Source organism: Sander vitreus, chromosome 11, assembly GCF_031162955.1.
Source record: "Sander vitreus isolate 19-12246 chromosome 11, sanVit1, whole genome shotgun sequence".
NCBI lineage: Eukaryota > Metazoa > Chordata > Actinopteri > Perciformes > Percidae > Sander > Sander vitreus.
Genome location: NC_135865.1, coordinates 19,736,027 through 19,756,737, shown reverse-complemented (window position 1 = coordinate 19,756,737; position 20,711 = coordinate 19,736,027). Strand labels below are relative to the sequence as shown.

The 20,711-nt window shown below is 41.2% G+C and overlaps 1 protein-coding gene across 1 annotated transcript; it reads right to left on the bottom strand.

Annotated features, from left to right (window-relative positions):
- Positions 1–1,694: 1,694 nt before the first annotated feature.
- inpp4aa (inositol polyphosphate-4-phosphatase type I Aa) lies at positions 1,695–20,103 on the bottom strand. Its single transcript, XM_078262191.1, has 23 exons — positions 19,990–20,103; positions 14,471–14,745; positions 14,325–14,369; positions 12,806–12,924; positions 12,594–12,710; positions 12,430–12,509; positions 12,199–12,316; positions 11,513–11,603; positions 11,238–11,385; positions 10,369–10,499; positions 9,854–9,958; positions 9,646–9,754; positions 9,221–9,407; positions 8,266–8,559; positions 8,041–8,188; positions 7,686–7,718; positions 6,557–6,729; positions 6,281–6,404; positions 5,252–5,519; positions 3,899–3,996; positions 3,681–3,793; positions 3,444–3,598; positions 1,695–3,339 (listed from the first exon to the last, which is right to left on the bottom strand). The coding sequence occupies exons 2-23, from the start codon at positions 14,568–14,570 to the stop codon at positions 3,207–3,209; spliced, it is 2,889 nt and encodes a 962-aa protein (XP_078118317.1). The 5' UTR covers positions 14,571–14,745; positions 19,990–20,103; the 3' UTR covers positions 1,695–3,206.
- Positions 20,104–20,711: the final 608 nt, after the last annotated feature.

Below are 20,711 nucleotides of genomic sequence, written 5' to 3'. Positions count from 1 at the left end.
CCAGGAAAGGGCAAATGGTTTTTGACCGCTAACGCTGTGACACACCGCTGCGATGCTGGAGCGCATTGGCGCCAAACTCTTTGTTTCAACTGTGTCTAATGTGTTTATGGATTTAACGTTGAAAACATGAACGAATGGACGTTTCATGCTGCATGGTTAACCAAAATAAACATATTGATATTCTGCAACGCAACATCGTCAGACGATTATTGAACGCTACACAGCAAGTTAACATCAGCGCATCAGCCAGGTCACTCCGGGTTAAATCACCTCAGTAGTTATGGTTTCAGACCAATATTCTACAGGCTTCTTCTTGTGGAAGAAGCACTGATTTGCTAGTCAAGGGCTAGCACTCCACCAATCAGATTGGTCATTGAGTCCGACTGCCCACTGGCCGAATCAACAAGTCAAATCGGCCAAAATGAACGTCTACGGCTCCTCTGACTGACCACGGCACGGAACACATGGAACAGACTCGAGTCACCGACCTCACCAGACTGTCCGATGGCCGATAATCGGGTTGGTGTGTCAGAGCCTTAAGGGGGACGCCAGCCACCCTCCTGAGGAAACCCATTTTGGCCACTTGTACCCTGGATCTCGTTCTTTTGGTCATGACCATAATGTCTCATTTAATTTCCTGACACACTCATTTGGCATTGACAAGCCTTTATTCATTATCCAGTTTCACTTCATACCTCTGTGGGGGTGCAGGCGTCTCTCAAACTCCCCTGGCCAGCCTGTGTGCATGTACAACTTATCAGAACAAGATCCTAACTTACTCAATAACAATGGCTAAAAGATAACAGCATTTGGCAACAACAGCTATCAACATAAATACATGTAAGTAAATTAACATTTATAAAATCAAATCCACTGTCTCTGTAACTTTTTTACAATAAAGTACATTGGAGCCCGGCGCTGGTAAACTAACAAGTGGTCAGTAGAAAAATGCAATATGCATTATTTCACTTCAGTCTAAAAACATCTAGTGCTAATGGTACTCTTAATCTCAACAATTGCAATAGTAGAAAGCAGTATGGGTTTTTATTTATCTTCATGCAGGTTAAATTAATGAATTTTTTTTATCCAATTTTGATCACAAAGTTCTGCATAATTCAACTGAGTGCTGTAAAACTGAGTATACACACTTGAAATAAATAAAAACGCAAGTTTGAAGGGCTATCAAACCACTATAGTGCTGAATATAACCTTCAAAAAAATATTACATATCTGTAGATATGTTTATAGAATAATATGTTGCACCACTGAAGCCCACAATTTGTGAACCAGTGCTTCCAGTGTAGCATCAGAGGGACCTCAGAAATCACATAATTGTAATTAAAATGCCAGATAGTGGTGTCAGAAATGTATGTCTTTAACATCTGTGCTTGTTGTAGAGAGTGATATGTTGTTAAATATCGATGTGGTTGAAGAAGACAAGAAGAAGGAGAGACAGTGGAATGGAAACAGACAACAGGCTCAAAGCACTTACATACGTGCTTTGACTTTAGGTCCAGAGAAATATATTAACAGGCAAATACATCTGCTTTGACAAACCTGATGGTCTAATCAAGGCTACACTAGGCAACTTCACATGTAGGCAGCTCCAAATGGCAGCAAGATACACAGTGATTTTCCTAAAAACATGTTTTCAAGAAACATTTAAAAAAAATCTTGTCACGTTTTGTAATCTCCAGACAATCACACATGTGCTTGCTTGCTGCTGTTACCATTATCTTAAATGTGCCACCGCTTGTCTTGACAAATAAGATGAGATCTGCTCTCAATGCAGCTTCACTTTATGTTTTAGGCTGGAAAAGAGTCAATTCTTCTTAAACATTTTGCCTAGCGTAGCTTTAAAGGATAAGGCTGGTATTATTCTATGTTTTTCTTACTGTCAATTATCCCATTAAAGACCAAAACCAACAATGTATTAGTGTGTTTCTTAATACGTTCTACTTCCTTTCCCCGTCTGATTTGCCTTAAAAAAGGCAAACAAATATAATTGTTTAAAGGGCTCGGTAATTTCCTAAAACAACTGGGCACTGTAGCTTAACAAATGTTATTCAAGCAGGAGTAAGTAGTGCATTTGTTAGGGACTATTAGTCTATATCGTTGACGTTCTACTTCCGGGATTGCTCCGGTGCCGCAGGAAATTCCACTGGATGCATGTATTTTCTGTTTCCTTCCGCTTTCTTTTTGTTGGAATTTTAAATTCGGTGGATTTATGAGGACTATGGTTAACTGCTCCTCAGATCTCTGCAGGGTAAATTGAAACAGCTAGCTAGACTATCTGTCCAATCTGAGTTTTCTCTCGCACGGCTATTTTGCAGCGGCTATGTGCAGAGTTTAGCGCCGCCCATGACGATTGAGATTGGTTTAAAGAAATGCCATTAAACCAGAGCACGTTTTCCTCCCATGCTGCAAGCGTCTGGCTACTCCCAATGCTATGTGGAGTAGCCAGACCCTCCTTCGTCGCGCTTTGGAGGAGGGTCTGGCAAAGCGAGACTAGGGACTATTTACAGGGGTGCATTTGGTGCTAGTGAGTTTTACTGCAGCAGGACAGTGTATGTGGGATTTACTCATGTTAACCATAATGAAGGATAATGAAGCCAGTGCAACATTGTGGCTCATTGATGTGCTTTTTAATAGTTTTTGAACAACAATCGAGCTCTATGACACACAGGAATAAGCTGGATCAGTAGCCAGTGTCAGTACGATCAAATCATTGTTTGTTTTGGGCTTTGCATGGAATCTATAGCCTTATCCTTTACCTGATAAACTGGTCAAATTAAATAAAAGCAGCAAGGACAAGGACAAATGTGTCCCACATCATCTTTCTAATCTCTGAGACATTTGAACATCCTATTTCTAGGGACAAATGACTCAGCTGAACGCTTCCTGATGCTACGAGTGGTACAGCAGCAAACAGTGTTGTCTGCACACTGGCTACAAAGTAACACAGAAAGCCATCTTTATTGTTTCTGGCTGTGAAGTGGCCGTGAAAAGTGTGTGATTCCAGTATTACTAGAGGAGAGGGGAAAGCACTATAAAACAATCTACAGTAGCACTGGCACTTGGACATCTTAACAGTGACTAAGCACAAAACAAAGGGCTGTTGTTCCAGTTTGGTGTTTTTGTTTGTGTGGTGCTATCATCATTATCCCCTTCAGTCTTTGGGTTTTCCTCCAGTTAGAAGAGTCCACTTAGGTCTCGACTTTTCCGTACGTCCCCTCTGGAGGGCGATATTGTTTGGGGAAGGCCTTGAGCTGGAGAGAGTTAAAGGCGTATTTACGACATCCCACATTCTTCATGGTGTTCTCTCTCCTGCAGCCCTCACTGTGGAGAAACAGAAGCTATGCATTGTTTATTTTTCTAACAAGCTTTTGGTACAGGGGTAATAACATCTGTAACATTTATGACTTTCATCATCATCAGCTGACCTGCGCATACAGTCCAAGGCCTGGTAGAAGACCTGTGGGGCGAGGGCGTGCTCCTGCTGCAGGATCTGACACTGCTCCAGGGTCAGGGACATAGCTGTGCGGTCCTTGGCGCTCTTACAGCTGGTGAAACGCACTCCATTCAGGCGGCGACATGCCTTAAGGGTTTGGAGAAAGAGATTAAAGGAGGAAGACAGAACTTTCAAATTTGCATAGAGAAGACATGAGAAGCAAGTCTACCTCGGCTGCCCGCCACAAAATCTCCACATTCTTGCTTTTCTTTGCGTTCACATCCTGGCTAAGCTGTTTCAGCAGCTCGGGCAGACTGGTGGTACTGCGGGAGCGAGGCAGGCCTGAGGAGAGAACAGAGGAGGAATGATGAGGTGAGTTAAATATGAAAACAAGAAGATTCACATTTTTCCTTCTGGTAGAAGTGTTTTGTATGTATGTAAACTCACAGTCCTCCGGCAGGACTTCTTTAAATTGGTCGTAGTACGAGCTGAGGCGAGTCATGCTCTCCATGTTGATCACATCTTGTAGTGATGTGTCTCCAAACCTGGAAAACATGTAAGATATTAGAGTTAAAATATTGAAGCACTATCACACTTGTCCTGCCCCAAATAAGTGATGTAATTTCAAAATATTTCATCGCGGCAGTAGCTCAGTCTGTAGGGACTTGGCTTGGGGATCTCCTGGGCACTAAAAAGGTGCCCTTTAGCAAGGCATCAACCCAGATGCCTGAAGCCTGCCCATGGCACCCATCACTCTGACGTCATGTGTGTGTGCATGTGTGTATTTTAGGCCTATGTATGTCTGAATTTCCCTAAGAGGGATTAATAAAGTATAGCTTCTTCCTTCTTCTACAACCTGTGCAGGTTGTTGCAGAAAACCGATGCTTTTTAATGTCATATTCACAACCAAGTTCTGAACTAGGGCTCAGTGCCTTGCTCATGGGCACCTCAACAGTGGTTTATGGGGTCCCAACCAGCAACCTCGCTCTTATCACTCCATCTATTCAATCTTAATTTAAACCTCTTTTTCTACTTTTTAGTCTTCCGTTTCCTAATGTTCTCCATGTCTAATAGATTGAGAAGCACCAGGTGAATAAAGAGGAGAAACATCACCATTTAACCATATTCAAATGTCATGACTGAACAGGTCAGAAGTACAATATATCACTGTATTATCTTTTTATTCTATTCATGTTCCTATTTATACTGTCAAATTGGGTGATATGGCCTTTAAGATATTATGTGCATATTTGTATATTAAATATGTTTTTCTTGATAGTGAATCACAACATTGCTATTTCAGCCTTATGAATGGGGTAACTAGTTTATTTATTCATTTACTTATATTTTGTGGTTTCTTAATCAGTTTTTTGGGGGGAAGACATATTTGAAACAGCATCTCTTAGCAGCATCTTTTTAAAAATATATTGATTTCATATGGAAGACTTAATAAAAAACTGAAAAACAACTCAAAAAGACAAAATCCATTTGAATAATTGCACAATGCTGAATTATTCAAAATGTATACAACCCGACGTTTGTGTGTTGTGAACATGTAAGAGTCATTTTGAGAGAATGGCAATTCCCCCTTTTTATTTGGTAAAAGCACTTAGATAAAAAGGTGCATGTTTGTTTCCGATGGCTGTTTGAATTATTTTATTGGAAACCTTACCAAAATGTCAAAAAATTGACCTGTTCACTAAATCTGCCATTTTCCTCTTGGGTGCCCTTTCTCCTCTCCATTTTCTTTCTGTCCTCAAGCCCTCAACCTTTCCTGTTCCTTTAATCTCAGTGACTCACTTCTCAGCCAGCGTCTGCTGTTCGTTGATCCCCACATTGAACAGAACGGGCTGCACGCGCAGCAGCATCCCGTTCTGGATCTCTCGTGGCAGCGTGTCGAACATCGCCCCGGGCATCGGGACCCTGACGTTGAAGCCGTTCCTGTTCCCTGTGATCACCGGCAGCATGTCTGGGGCAAAACCCGAAGTTGCCTGGGTAACTTTAAAGGTGACATTTCTCAGGTCCATCACTCCGACGCTCATATCCTCCAACATGGCCAGCTCCTCACCTTTAAGAAACAAGGAGTCATCAGAGAAAATTAAGACAAAGAACACTGACATCATTAACTCAGCCAAGGATGTTATGATCTTGGTCCTGTATGTTTGCTTGTTTGTCTTTGGATATGTCAAAAACTGCTGAACAGATTTCAGTAAAATGCGGTGAAAAGTTAGGCCATGTGCTAAGGAAGGCACTTTACAAGGTGGTTCATTAATTCTAAAATGGTACAATTTCCACCTTTCTTTAAACCGTCCTTTCACCCAATCTTCAACAAATTTACTAAATAAAATATTTGTATGCCCAAAAAGGTTTTTAATTAGATTTTGTTAAAGCTATACTGTTTTCCTCATCATTAGTTACCAAATCTGTGGGCAAGTATGGCCTATCTAAAAAAAAGGCCTAAACTTCTAAATGGATCATGCAATTAAAATCCGATTTAGCCAGCACATTTACTCTGAGCAATCCCGCTTATGTTGATTCAATTGTGATGGCATTTTATGTATGTATGGATTTAGGCTAAACCACAGCTTCTATTAACCAATTAGCATGATTGGTTAATATGAGACCTCTCATAGAACAGCAATTTCTGCAAAGTTTTACAGCCTTTGGGGAGGTGTTAACTCTCTTAGTGTTTTCTATTTTCTGTGTGATGAAACATTTCTTTGTTTACACACACACACACACACACACACACACACACACACACACACACACACACACACACACACACACACACACACACACACACACACACACTCATCCTCAGGTTACCATAGGTGCTGAGCAGGCTCTCATACTGCACCAGTAAGCCAATGGTGTGTAGCTGCCTGAGGAAGCCTGAGTCACAGAGAGAGTTCCTCAGTTTGATAATGAAGCCGCAGATCAGCGGCGTCAGCTGAAAGAAGCACAACTCATATCAATACAGCGATGAAAGGAGCATGTTTTTTTATGAACATTATGCACACTTTCTAATGACAAGTAATTCTCCAAAACTTCATATGTATGAAAGACAGAAGAGCTAGAAGGGGAAGGTAGAAGTTGACAGACCGTCTGACAGAAGACGACGTCACGGCGGTACTGCAGGGTGAGGCTCATGGCGATGGTGGGGGCGTTGTCCTGCATCAGCAGAAACACCATGGCCTTCTTGGCTTTGTCGCTCATCAGAGACGCACAATCCGTCAGCGTGGTGAGGAGAGGGTACAGAGCGTCGCTCCACTCACCTGCAGACATGGCACACAGCACTTACTGAATGAGAATGAGAATGGAGGGATTGCCAGGTGGATCATATGAAAATTACGCACAATTTTTTTTAATGTTGAATTAATATAAGAAAAATATATTAAATATATTATTCTTAGAAATTTCCTGTGACCTGATCTGCATATCAAGCATCCGCAGGTAAATGTCTGACCCCAAGGCTGAGGAACTTTATTTCATAATTATGGTTTTTAAATGTAATTCTTATTCTTCTTTAAATCTTAAATTCTCACATTTATTGTTATGAAATTTTGCGGATATCTTGAAAATGAACAAAATATTTTAAATTCTGGTTTGAAATATTTTCAGAAAAATAGTTGATTAAATTCCATTACGCCATATTTTAATACAGTTGGTCCTATTCTTAAAAATGTTTCTGTATTGTAAACAATTCTATTTTACACATAACTAACACGACATAATGCTGTATTTTTACATTTCAAACAATTGAATTGCAGATATACATGTAGCTGTTTATATTGTAGTGTCTATTTGGATGTACTCTACTTTCTAGCGCAGAGATTTTCAACAGGGGGTCCGTGACCCCTAGGGGGTCCTCAGAGTTAGTGCAGGGGGGGCCGCTAAATTATTTAAAAAATATGTTTTGTTAAGTTTCTTTTTTCGAAAATTAATATGTCTGAAAATATACATTAATTTGAATCCAATATATCAATAGCAAAGATAAATTTAGCTTATTATATAAGTTAGCCACTATGGTAGCCGTACAGTTAAGCTTAAAGATTCACTGTGCCTTCCACATGTATGTTTAACGTCAAAACATGATGTATAAATAATATCCATTTATTTTCATTCATTGGGCCAAGTTTAATATGCAACTCAATTGTATACAATATATGCTGTAGGGGGTCCCTACTCGGTCTCTTTTTCAGCTAAGGGGTCCCTGATATAACACTCTCACCTGGGGACTTCTTTCCTACATCTGGGCTGCAATCTACGAGTGAGAGAAAGTAAAGGATGTTAAGATACGGACAGAATTCCACTTCTACATGTAACTCAGATTTTAAACATGCAGCAACACTGAAGCACTTAACATGATTACAAAAATGAACCTACAAATGTGATCAACGCAATGTGAAAGGCATGCAGGAGTCTTGTGGGAGATTGATGATGATGATTGTTTTGTGGTGAATGCAAGGATGGTGATGATAGTAGAGGATGACATGATGAAGTGAGTTCAATCAGCTTAGCAATGCATGATTGTGTGTGTGTGTGTGTGTGTGTGTGTGTGTGTGTGTGTGTGTGTGTGTGTGTACCTTTCTTAGTGTTACCCGGCTCCTCGTTGGCGAGCAGGAAGACATCCTCAGAGCTACTGTCACTCTGGAGTTTGTCTTGCTGGAGCAGCCTGTCCACCCTCTGGATCACACACTCCAGGCTCTTATCAACATTTAGCCAAACCTTACCCTGCACACAAACACATTATAAATGAACATTAAAAAAACACACGAAAGCATGAAAGAGGCCGACAGACTTTCTCTTACCCACTCCTCCTCCTGTAAATCTCCCTGAAGGGAGGAGCGCTTGTTTTTACTCCCTTCGCTGCCCTCTGGAGGAGCTGTATGGCGAGAGGGCGAGGTGGCAGCACGAGACGGGGAGGTTGGGTGGCGGGAGGGGGAGCGGGATGGGGAACGAGATGGGGAACAAGAGGAGGGTGAAAGGGAGGAGGAGGACGGGGACGGGGTGCTGTGCTGAGTGGACTCTGGGCGGGCGGCTGCCAGGGCGAGGATGGCTGAGGACAGCAGCTTGGAGTCGCACGCGGTCACTAACTGACGAGTCTGCAAGAGGACAGGGAGAGGACACAGAGAGGCTGGTAAAGTGGTTATAGTGTGGGCATTAAATAAACTGTGACTTGAGACAAAAAATGCTTTTTAAAGTTTATAAACCCTGAAATTAAAAATCAAGGACAAAATGCAGAATACATTTTTAACTTTCTGTTAGCAGTGGGTGATTTTTTTTGTATGAAACAACATATTATCTTGTCCATGTTATGGTATCATGTTATGTTTGAGATGCAATGCAACTGTAAATTTCACTGCTCAACAAAGGTGACAGCAACAGACATAGGTCTAATTAAAACGTAATCAATGGGACCAAATAAACAATTAATTAATTTAAAGGAATTTATTTATCTTGGTGTCAGTGTTTCTGTGACTCAGAGGATTGCTGACGATGCTGCAGTCTTAGTTGAGTCGAAGACTGAGAACACATATTGTTTTATCTGTTGTACAGTATTGTATTATTCCTTTTTTTACTGCACTCGATTGCCAAAATTAAGAAGCTATTTTTTGCTTGCAAGAATTTCTATTCAGACAAGAGTTGAGATAAGATGTCAAGAGAGAATCAGTGGAAGCCAGAAGCAGAGGGATAGTGAAAACATGAGATCCAACAGAGAAGAAACTGCAATGCTATATATATAATATATCAGTGCTCTCTTACTTTCTCTGATAGGATGGACAGTGTTCTCTCCAAAGCGTTGGGTGAGCGTTCCTTGGCAGCTCGAGACAGACGTTCAGTGTAGTAACACACTTGTGTCTTCAGAGTGTTTATTTGACCAATCAGCTCTTTCGCTTTCACCACGTCCTGAGGCTGGTATGCCATTCCTTTAGAGCCAGAGCCAGCAGAACTTTGGGTGATAAAGAAGATAAATTGTGGAACACAGCAATGACAAAAAACACACAAGAAACTTACGTTTGTACAATACACTGATACGTAAATACACTACACGTAATCTCACCTTTCCTCCTCAAAAGTGCTGAGTGAGTAAGGCAAAACCAATCACAAAAAAAGATGAATTATTAAGAATGAATCACTCATAAAATCAAACAATACCATGAAACTATTTTCTGTTTGGCTCTACTCACTGTTTCCTGGCTTCTTCAAGCTTGTGCAGCAGTTTTCGGAGGCCGCAGCCTTTAAAGCCTTGATGATGTGCTGCAGGAGCACCAATAGTCACAACATCGTATGTCCGGTCTGATCAGAGGATAGTTATAAAGAGGATGCAATAAGATACTGAACAAACAACATCATTTAAACCTTGGACAGACATAGGCATGCAGTGCAAATACCTACCATAGCCAGACACTCCCTGTACTCTCATCCTCTGGATGTGCAGGTTAGTAGGAATAAACTCCAACTTCCTCTCAGCTTTCAAAGTACTAGACTTAAATGAAGGACCTGGGAGGGTGCAGAAAGGAGGAAAGAGGTTCTTCGTATCTGTATATAATAGTGTGTAGATAATGTGATATTTATTTACATAAATATATGTTTATAAGATGTTGCACTGCTTAGTTTGTGCAATTTTGCGACATTTATTTAGTTTTACTTGAAGGAGCACTCAACAATTTAGTATTGCACTTTCATGAAACTGTGGGATTCAAGGGTCAAATTCAATAAAGGATGAGAACCCAAGTTTCAGTCCCTAATAGGGGTCAAGTGCCAAAAACACTGGATTCTACACTTCCCAAAAACATGTTTTTGTTAGAGCCTTCCTGTCTGGTATAGTAGTACTCCCTGTGACTTTGATATCTAAAATTGGTGGAGTTCCCCTTAAAAATGATATGTAATCAATAGCATGTGGTTCTAACCTTTGTATTCATGCAGGTCACTTATGGTCTCCTGATAGGTGAGGATGATGGTCTGATACTGCGTGATGATCTGCCTCCTGAGGTTCTCCCAACATGCAGACAGCTCGCCCAGTTCCTCCAGCTCACACACCCTGCACATCACACACATGCATTTACGATCAACACATCCAGCTGATGCACTGATGATCTCACAGCTTGAAGTTAGTGCAGCTTTTTCAGTTAACCTGCAGCTGAGCAGGTCCAACTTCTCAAATCACCCACATTACAAGCAACCATTAGTAGAAATGGCAACAGAGGGAGTCGTATGATAATGTTTCTATTATCGTATGATGATGACAAGATAATAGAGTACATAAAGAAAATAAAGCTCATGATATATCACACACTCTTCAGTTTAATGTCTTCCAAGGAGACACAATTATATTAAATATTCTTGCAAAATGTTACAGAAGGAAAGAATAATTTCTTTTCGCACATTAAAGTTTTTTTTTTTACAAGACACATCATGGAAAACTGTTAAGTTTTCTAAGTTAAAGTACAGAGCACTGCATGAGATATTGAATAAAAGAAAAGGAAGATGAAAAAGAAAAGTACAAAAAAAGACCAAAGACTGTTAAAGGTGAGACTGCTGGCCGAGGCCGAACCAATCAAAGTCAAAACAACCAAGACACTGAGACAAGTTGGAAATTGTCTCGAGATTGGACTCAAGGCTGAGTTTCTGACTCCAGTCCTGCAGCCCTGACAACGAGTAGCAAGTAGACATTGCTTTGCTTTAAACGAAGAGTACCTGCACTACAACACCCTGCTGTTCCTCTGCCCAGATGTTGAAGCTCCTGGTTAATAATATCAAGACAATTTTCAGACGTTACCTAACAGCGTCTTCCTCCAGCAGCAGCTTGACAAACTGTCGAGGAATATGCAGGGAGAGAGCACTCTCCGCCATCTGCTCCAGGACCCGAAGGTGGTTGCCGTCCGTGGTGGGGAACCGGTACATTCGCGACATCACGCCCCCAAACACTGAAGCAGACCCAAACATACAATCACAGCCGTGAATCACCATGACCATCACCATGATTTCACCTGTTACTAAACTCTCACATAGTCATACAGGAGGTTGATATTTACTTCATATAGACACACTCACCAGCCCTTAGCAGTGGGTCTTTACACAGAGATGAAGACTTGGATTTAATGCCCATGGATTCAGTCAAGCTTTCATCAACAGGGAGAACCATCTGACACACACACACACACACACACACACACACATAGAAAAGAAACCCTTCATGTGTCTTTCTTTCCTCATTTATTGATCTGTGACCTGTTGTTTAAACAATATAACCAGAAATAGGCTGAGGGCAGAGATACTTAGCCAGGCAAAACAATATGAGGTTAAATATGTTTTCTAGGGCTGACACTATTATGTTTATTATCAATTATTTAGCCCATTATTGTATTGATTCTTGATAATTGTTTGGCCTAAAAACAGTCAGAAAACTGTGAAACATGCCCATCACAGTTTTTCAAAAGCCCAAGGACCAAGGTGATGTCATCAAATTGCTTGTTTTGTCTGACCAACAGTCAAAAACCCAAAGATATTTGAGACAATATTACAATAATATGAGACACTTATCACATAAGATGACAAAAAGTGAAAAATCCTCACAATTGAGAAGCTGAAACAACGGAATATTTAGTATTCGCTAGAAAAAGGACTTGAATGATGAATCGTTATTAAAATAATCCATTAATTGAATGATCATTTCAGTTACTAATACTTTCATGAGAAAAAAAGATATTTCAGTCCTGACTCTTTTCAGAGTAACTCACCCTTCCATTCACAGTGTCTCCTCTCTGTAATCTTGCAACAGGAGCTCTCTGCTCGCGCTTCTCCTCTATCTGCCAGGCGATGACGGTGATGTTCCCCACGCGCTCGTTCTCCGCTGACCTGAACCACACGGACATTGAGTAAACTAAATATCCCTGAACCCAAATCCAGCAAGCAGTGGCTATCATTGTGTCACTGATAGAGGGAAAAAGGCACAGTGTGTTGTATGTTACCTGAGAGTCAGGTGCAGTCTGTGGTGTTTGTCCTGCAGCAGCTCTTTCACAGAAAACATGGACGAACCAAGCATGTACATCTGTCACATAAAAGCACACACAACAACAAGGAATTAGGTGATAAATGTGCTTTTGCAATAAATGATTCTTGTATTGGGGCTTACCGTGCCCTGTGTGCGGTCCTTTACATCGTAGACAGAAAGCTTGACCTGAGTCTGCTGAGTGATCAGAGAGTCCTGAAAGAACGCCACACTACTCAGGAAGATGGGGTTACTGGTGCCCTGAAGACAGAGAGAGACAGAAAGAGAAAGAGGTGAAATGGTTCTGATTTCTCCAACAGCAGACAGGAAGCCAGGGAACGCAAACAGTGGTGTACCTCTATGATTTCAGTTTGAGCGTGTTTGGTCCAGAAGGCCTGGGGCGGAGTGGTGCAGCTGATGGCAACGAAGCTGGTTGGCTTACGGTCCAGAGAGGGAGTGACCAGCTCGCTGCAGGCTGCACCGACATATAAACACAGAAAGAGATTACAAACTGTGGAATTTAATGGTGGGATGGTCACTAATCCATGGGCCATGGGAGGAATGTACTAGAGTATTTGTGAGTTGTTAGTACTTGATGAACAGCAGTTGTTTACAGTGTTGCTTTCAGATTGAACAAAGGATAAAAAGTAAAACAAGTCCACACAAAAGATAGAGTCAGCTCTTGAGCCAATCAGTGACGAGACACATGATCCTTTAAAGCAGCATCGAATGATCTTTAATTATAGGCAGCTGAACAAAATGTAAACATTGATATATTATCACCTAAAATTAACATGGTGATCATGTTAGCAATATTATCATTCATTTGGAGTTGTGTTTCTAGGTGAATGTAAATCCAATATTTAGGTTGTCCCTTAGGTTTGAGGGGAAAATATTGCTCTTTAGCTTCTAATTGCTCCACTTCACCAGATAGTAGTAAACTTTGTCTGTTTTGGTGCTGGGGAGGTAGCATTCAGTGCGTTTATCAGAGCCTTTCACTGAAAAAATCCTGCTGTGTCTGAAAAAAACAAACAACAGTGAACTAAAACAGTAAAGTTGGGCTGTAAAACCAACAATAAATAAACTAAACAATAAACTAAAAGATGATAAAAATCTGAAGGGGAAGTGCAGAGCTGGGCGATAATTCTTTGAGTATGTCACTACCAGTGGCTGCCTTCACATTAGACATAGTCATTTGTACATATAAAAATATTGATTAGTGCAGCTTTAAAGAATACGGCTTTATTTTCTAGCACTTTATTTACTAATCGTCAACAAATCCAAGGAAAAGACCAAACCCAACAATGCATTAGGCTGTCTCTCAATACTTTCCACCTTAACTTCTATATAAACAGGTCACAAATACAGATACATCTAAAAGAAAAAAGAAAGCTCAGTAATCTCCTAAAATAGCTGGGCAATGTAGTTTTCAGCAAACAACTCAAACAGAAGTAAAAAAGTGCATTTGACGGGGACTATTTATTATTATTACTGTTGACCAATACACATTTGGTGCAATATTGAGTTTTAACTGCAGCAGGTGTGTGTGGGATTGACTCAAAATAAACTACCATGCCCATGCCAGCCAGTGCAACAGTGTGGCTCATTAATGTGTTTTTGTGTGTTCAACAATGGAGAAGAATAAGCTGTATCAGGCTTTGGATACACAGACAATACTTGCCTGTGTAGTCAGTGTAGGTACAAGGGTCAATTCAATGTTGTTTTTGGTCAGGTCATGATTTGTTAATGCTCAACTTGGTGTAAATGAAGCGGACTCTTTCAATATACGGTGTATATTTAAATTCTAGGTAGAGGACACAGTCTGATCCGCATGCAGTGTACAGCAGTGTATCCATGGCTTCTTCTTGAACTTACCAACACTAAACTCCAGAACAGGCTCGTCTGGATCCTGACTGTTGCCTGTAGGACAGAGAGAAAAGAGACAACGCTCTTTTTTAAACCCCTGCTATTTCATCACCAATGAAGTAAACAGGTTACCATGGGAGCAGTTACTTAGTTACCCGAGAGAGCCAGCCCCATCATCTCAGCTGAGAGATCAAACGTGTTGGCCCGGTAGACCGACCACGGCCGATGGCGGGGGCTGCGCTCCTTCCCGGACATGGTGGGTTTACGTCGGGGCAGAGGATGGATTTTAGAATAAAAGGACTGAAGAGCAGAACAATGTTGAGCAGACTCAAACTCAAAACTCCGTCTGTCACGTCGGTTTTTTGAGATATGAACTTGTGGGTTCCCTTGTGTGTTGACCTGAGAGGTCACACGTTTTTCAGTGATAAATCTGAAAGAAAGACAGACGAAAACAACAAAGTGATCATCTGAGACAAACTGGACATCTTCAACTCTTTGATAATGATGCCATCCTTTCATTGAGATGGCAGCTGAGCTCAGAGACATTAGACAGAATTAGAGAACTGCTTGTGATTAGCCATGCTGGTGGCTACTGACTGCATGCATGCTTAGCATCGCATAACAGTCTTCAACAAGGTTAAACTAATTTAAGGTGGCTGTCTGTTTTGGCATGATGCTTCATTCTGGGATGAGCAGCGTTTGAGAGTTGAGCAGTTTCCTTCTGATAATGTGTTAATATAGGCAGTGGAAACAAATTCAGTGGGGGAAAAGTGTGACTTTTCACACAGCTGTAGGAAATGAAACACAGAGCTGCAGCAGAATGAATATTCAACTTCTATCTCCTGATGCTATTTGTGCTTTTCTGGTATTTTTTCTTCTTTCAGACAAACTAAGAACCATCAGTTATTTACCAGTAGCTTCTGGGACACTGTGGAAATGTTCTCAGACAGCTTTTTAACTATTTAATGTTATAGTTCAGCATTTTATTGCCTTGTTCCTGTATATGAAGATTTTTTGTATGAGGTCCCTTGTGTCTAAACCGTGCCAATAATCAAAAGAAAAGCACCTCTAGCAGCCACTAAAGGATACAAAGGTTTTACCAAGAAGTCATTAAAATGATTAATCTTCTGAGGGGAATACATTTTTGACACACCTGTTCTTTAAATCTTGAATATAAATACAAAACTTGATTGTAATTTGACCCACAGTTAACAAGATATACTGCTCCCAAACAAACTGAGATGATGTTAGACAATCTGACAAAAAATGCTCCACATCTCTTTATATCGAGTCTATATCCTTTGCGTTCCACTCCCGGGTTGCGCCATTTCCTTCCGCTTTCTTTGTGTTAGAATTTTAAATTTGGTGGATTTATGAGGACTATGGTTAACTGCTCCTCAGATCTCTGCAGGGTAAATTGAAACAGCTAGCTAGACTATCTGTCCAATCTGAGTTTTCTCTCGCACGACTATTTTGCAGCGGCTCTGTGCGGAGTTTAGCACCGCCCATGACGATTCTGATTGGTTTAAAGAAATGCCATTAAAGCAGAGCATGTTTTCCTCCCATCCCCGAATGCTATGTGGAGTAGCCAGACCCTCCTTCAGCACGCTTTGGAGGAGGGTCTGGCAAAGCGAGACGAGACTAGTTCAAATCTAACATCTAACATAGATGAGAATTCAATAAAATCACTTTTTCATATTATAAAACAATGCCTTGTTTATTACAACCTCCTCACTTTAAAGGAGACTTCGGGTCGATTTCAACACATAGCTCTGTTGTTTGGAAATGTGGAGTGCTCTCAGTAGCAAGAAAAACTAAAACAATCGGTGCTGCCTACACCGTGTTATCCCCCTGCTAGCGTTAGCACCCAACAGGCTTAAACAGGGCAAGTTTTAAATGTGTTTTTAGCCTCTAAACATGCTCGAAATGTTATTACAAGTGCCTACCCATGTGCAGTGATTCCTTCCGAGGGAACACAGCAAATTTGACTGGAATATTGGATTGTATGAGTTCGACAATCGACTAGTGTGGACTTGACCGGAAAACAGGAAATAAACAGAGGTATGTGCACTGGCTGGATTAACACAACTTTTATGCCTTTCTGTCACATCTATTGCAGTCAGATTCACTGTGTTCCCTCGGAAGGAATCACTGCACATGGGTAGGCACTTGTAATGACATTTCGAGCATGTTTAGAGGCTTAAAACATGTTTAAAATTTGCCCTGTTTAAGCCTGTTAGGTGCTAACGCTAGCAGGGGAATAACACGGTGTAGGCAGCACTGATTGTTTTCGTTTTTTTTGCTACTGACAGCACTCCACATTTCCAAACAACAGAGCTACGTGTTGAAATTGACCGACATTCTCCTTTAACCACACACACTTGGGCCTTACATAACTATTATTATTCCACCACATCCAGTAAGTGCTTGGGGATGCAACTCATACTGAAAGTGAGACACACTTTGTTTACGTCCGATACTAATTTTGGATGACAATACAAAAGCCAAAGCATAAAGGGCTGCTCATGAAATAACACTGCACCTGCCAAATGTATTTGCAACAGTGAGAGAACAGGAATCTGAGGCAGTGCCAAGTGTGGCACACGGTGCAGCTGTTAAGTTCACAAATATGAACCACAGAAGAAGTGAGACAGACGAAGAGGAAAGATAGAAAACAGAAAAATGGAAAGGTTACAAGAAAAGAAAAAGAGTGCAGCAAGTGGTCTGATGACTAACCTAAGGGTCAAAGTTGCTTCAAATTGGCCTAAGAGGTAAATATTTACATTTCCGGTGGCATTTCAGACTCAGTTATCATTTCCTCTTTAGTGCTTGTGTGTGTGTGTGTGTGTGCGGCCACACAAATACCCACTTGCCTTTGCTCAGAGTGATCAGCTAGAATACATTTCTCTCCTTCTCAGCCCTAATACGCACAGACCTGGTAGGCCTGGGCATATCCGGTACTGAGTGTTTGTCTGACTTGTGTGTGTTTCTGTTTATTTGACACTACAGTGAAAGTAGAACAAATGTGTGTGTGCCACTGTGCATTCATGTGTAAAGACTTTAACCATCGGTGGTCTATTTTTACACGTGAATCTGTTTTGACGTCACACACCTCGCACAAATGAAATCCCCTAGTGACACACACACACACACACACACACACACACACACACACACACACACACACACACACACACACACACACACACACACAAGTCATCTGCATAGTCACACACACTCAATGCAGAGTTTGAGCATGATGCTCTCTGCCAGTTTAATCTCTGTTTTGGCACCTTCATGTGAGACTAAAACAGATGACAATTGCAGCGTGGAAGCTCTGCCTCATTAGGCTGTGTGGGAGTTTATATCAATGGGAGCTGTCTTTTAAAATGCTGTAATCTCCACTGCCTGGGGCACCGTGGGAAGCTCTCTAGGAAACCCACAGCAGATCTAATGGAAAGCCATGGGTAGCCACGGATCATCATCATCATCACATCTGTCTGTCAGCCACATGCAGTCTGCTTGAAAGGAGACAAAACGCTTGCGAGTGGTGCTGAAACATCATTTAACTGATTGATCAGTGGATGGAAAACTGATTAACAACAATTTTGGTGACTGTTTAATGCAAAAATGGCAAACCTTCTCTGGTTCCAGCTTCTCAACTGTGAAGATTTGTTGTTTTTCTTTGTTTCATATAATTATGAACTGAATATCTTTGGATTTTGGACCGTTGGTTGGACAAAACATTTGAAGACGTTTATCGTCTTCAAACATTTATCCTACCAACAGTCCAAAAACTCAAAGATATTTAAATTACAGTGATATAATAAGATGAAGAGCAGCAAGTGTTAATTTTTTGAGAAGCTGGAACCAGAGAATGTCAGTATTCTTGCTTAAAAAATGACTGACAATTCAGCACTTATTGACAGTGGCTAGTGGATTCAAACCCATTAACAGCAGGCATCCACACTGATGAAGTGCCACAGCTGCTGACCTCTGACCTCAAAACAGGTCAGTGCGAGACATATTTTGATTTTCCAGCTTTAAGGGAAGAAGAAGAAAAGATGGTATACTGTACATGCAGCAAGAAAGCTAATGAAGTGGTAGAAGTAAAGAGGATAGGGAAGATTCAGGTGGTACTCGTGGTAGTAGACAGTCATCTTGGGCGGCACAGAGACAAGAATGAGCCAGTTAGTGAGGCTGTCGGCATACAGCTGGCCCCCCCTGCAGATGCTGTCAGCACCGGCTGCACTGCAGTGTTTCTCTTTACAGATGTCCTCTTCCTTAACTCACCTCCTCCTTATCCCCTAAATCTCTCTCAAATATTCCCCTTCTTCTACTCTGACATCATCCCTTCCCTCGTCTTTTTTGTGCTCCAGCCATCTCCCTTTCCTGTGTCCCCCCTGTAACCCCGGTGTCCCTCTCAATTTCAATGTATTGGTCCTGCTTCAGTCCAGAGCTGAGCTGGTGCCTGAACTGCTGTCCCTTGAGTCTGATCCACAGTCGTCTACGTGATGTAGAAATGTCTGGCGTAACCATGGACACATGGAAGGCTGACTCTATCCACATGTCTATAAATTGTTTTTTGGATCCGATTGATCAAAGAGGAGCAGCGCAACCGCACGCACGCACGTATACACACACACACACACACACACACACACACACACACACACACACACACACTCACCCCCCCATACACACACACAAACGTGAAGAGGAAGTAACGTCACGCATAAAGAAGCTCTTGTTACCCAGACAGCTGAGCATGAGAAAGAAACCATTGATGAAGATGATGATGATGATGATGGTGATAATGATGATGGTGATGAACTCTTGTTTATGATGCTACAGGATCACACACACAGTTAATTCTGTATGTGTATCTTTAGGTTCATTCATAGGCTCATTTAGGTTCAAAAATCTCCATCAAAAACAGGCACGCCAGCAGACACAGATGCAAGAGACAGACAGAAACAGAGGAGACAGTTAGAGGTGAGCCACAGAAAGAGTAATTTGGTTCCCTTTCTGTTATGAAAATAGTGAAAACAATGATTAAACAGATGAAGTCTAATCCGTTCTGCTCTGTTGGGAGCATCTGGGGACCTAGTACTGTAATATGCGTGACACTGTTTCATGAGCAACACATCTGGGTTTAGATGTAGCAAGTATAAAAAAACTAATATGTAATATTATTCTCCATAATCCTACATCAACGCTATCCTGGCCTTCTGTAAACCTGTGGGAATCATCCTGTCTGTTTACCAGCCTGGGTGCGTGGAAATGAACACGCAAGAGGCCATGGCTGTCCAATTGAAATCTATTTATGGCAGCATTGGCCAATAATATTGTCATTATACGTCAAGTGTGGATACACATATCATTCACTGACACTGGGACAATAACAACTATTGCGTCATGATATCAGTGAGGCTTCTGCATGGTGCTGCAGGACGTTCAGCACAATTAAAAACACGCCATGTTGAAGAATAAAAACAGATGAATCGACATTTCAGATCTTGCTATGGCTGTTAACATATTTTATTCTGATTCTGCTGGGAGGAGCTGTTCTCTCTTTACGGCAGCATCTATTTGTGTGAACAAACGCCCTCTATGAACCGTTAAATGATCAGATGTCAAATGAGAAACACAAGCAATGATAAATATATCATACCGTTTAGAGAAATACGAAGGTTTCCTTTCCTATAGATGCGCATCCTGGTTGCTACTCGACGATGTCTGCAGTCAAGACTCGCCCTGACTCCCTCTGACACATCGAGACGTAATACCTCCGCTGCACGCAGCTTCTCCTCTCTCCACTGGGGGGCGCTGTCGGCCTGGGGGCGATTGTACCGTCCAGTCTATGGTACCACCAGAAATAACCTCACAAGTTTAATACGTCCATGGCTGTAGGTGGGTGGAGGACTGTACGTGGATGGAGAAGGCGTGGGTATTTGTACATTGCGCAAAATAACAGCGCCTGAATATTGAATACTAATGGAAACATAAGATAGGTATGATAAATATAATAAATACTCACTGTAAGTCTCAATTATTTTGGCTTTAGCAGTTTTTGTATTTTCTACATTGTTGTTTGGCATATAAATATCATTTTGAGATTTTGTAGGAGGGTATTACAGTTTTTATTCTAAGTCAAAGGGAGGGCCCAAAGAAAATGGGACTTGCTTTTTTATAAAATGAAATAGGAGATTCAGCCCCCCACCATAGCAGTACTTTCACTAAATCACAATTATAGAGATACTAAATCACAATTTTGAGATACTGAGTTAAAATGATGACATAATTCTAAATGACTGTGGAAAGGTAGGAAATGATAAAAAAACAAAACAAAAAAAACACTAAGTGAAAATGAAAAATTACCAAGTTACTATTCAG

Coding starts and splice junctions, on each gene's coding strand:
- inpp4aa (XM_078262191.1), bottom strand. CDS start 14,570: ATGTCCGGGAAGGAGCGCAGCCCCCGCCATCGGCCGTGGTCGGTCTAC. Junction 12,711..12,805: donor CTCAAACTGAAATCATAGAG/GTACACCACTGT, acceptor CTCTGTCTTCAG/GGCACCAGTAACCCCATCTT. Junction 3,997..5,251: donor CAGCAGACGCTGGCTGAGAA/GTGAGTCACTGA, acceptor CATGTTTTCCAG/GTTTGGAGACACATCACTAC.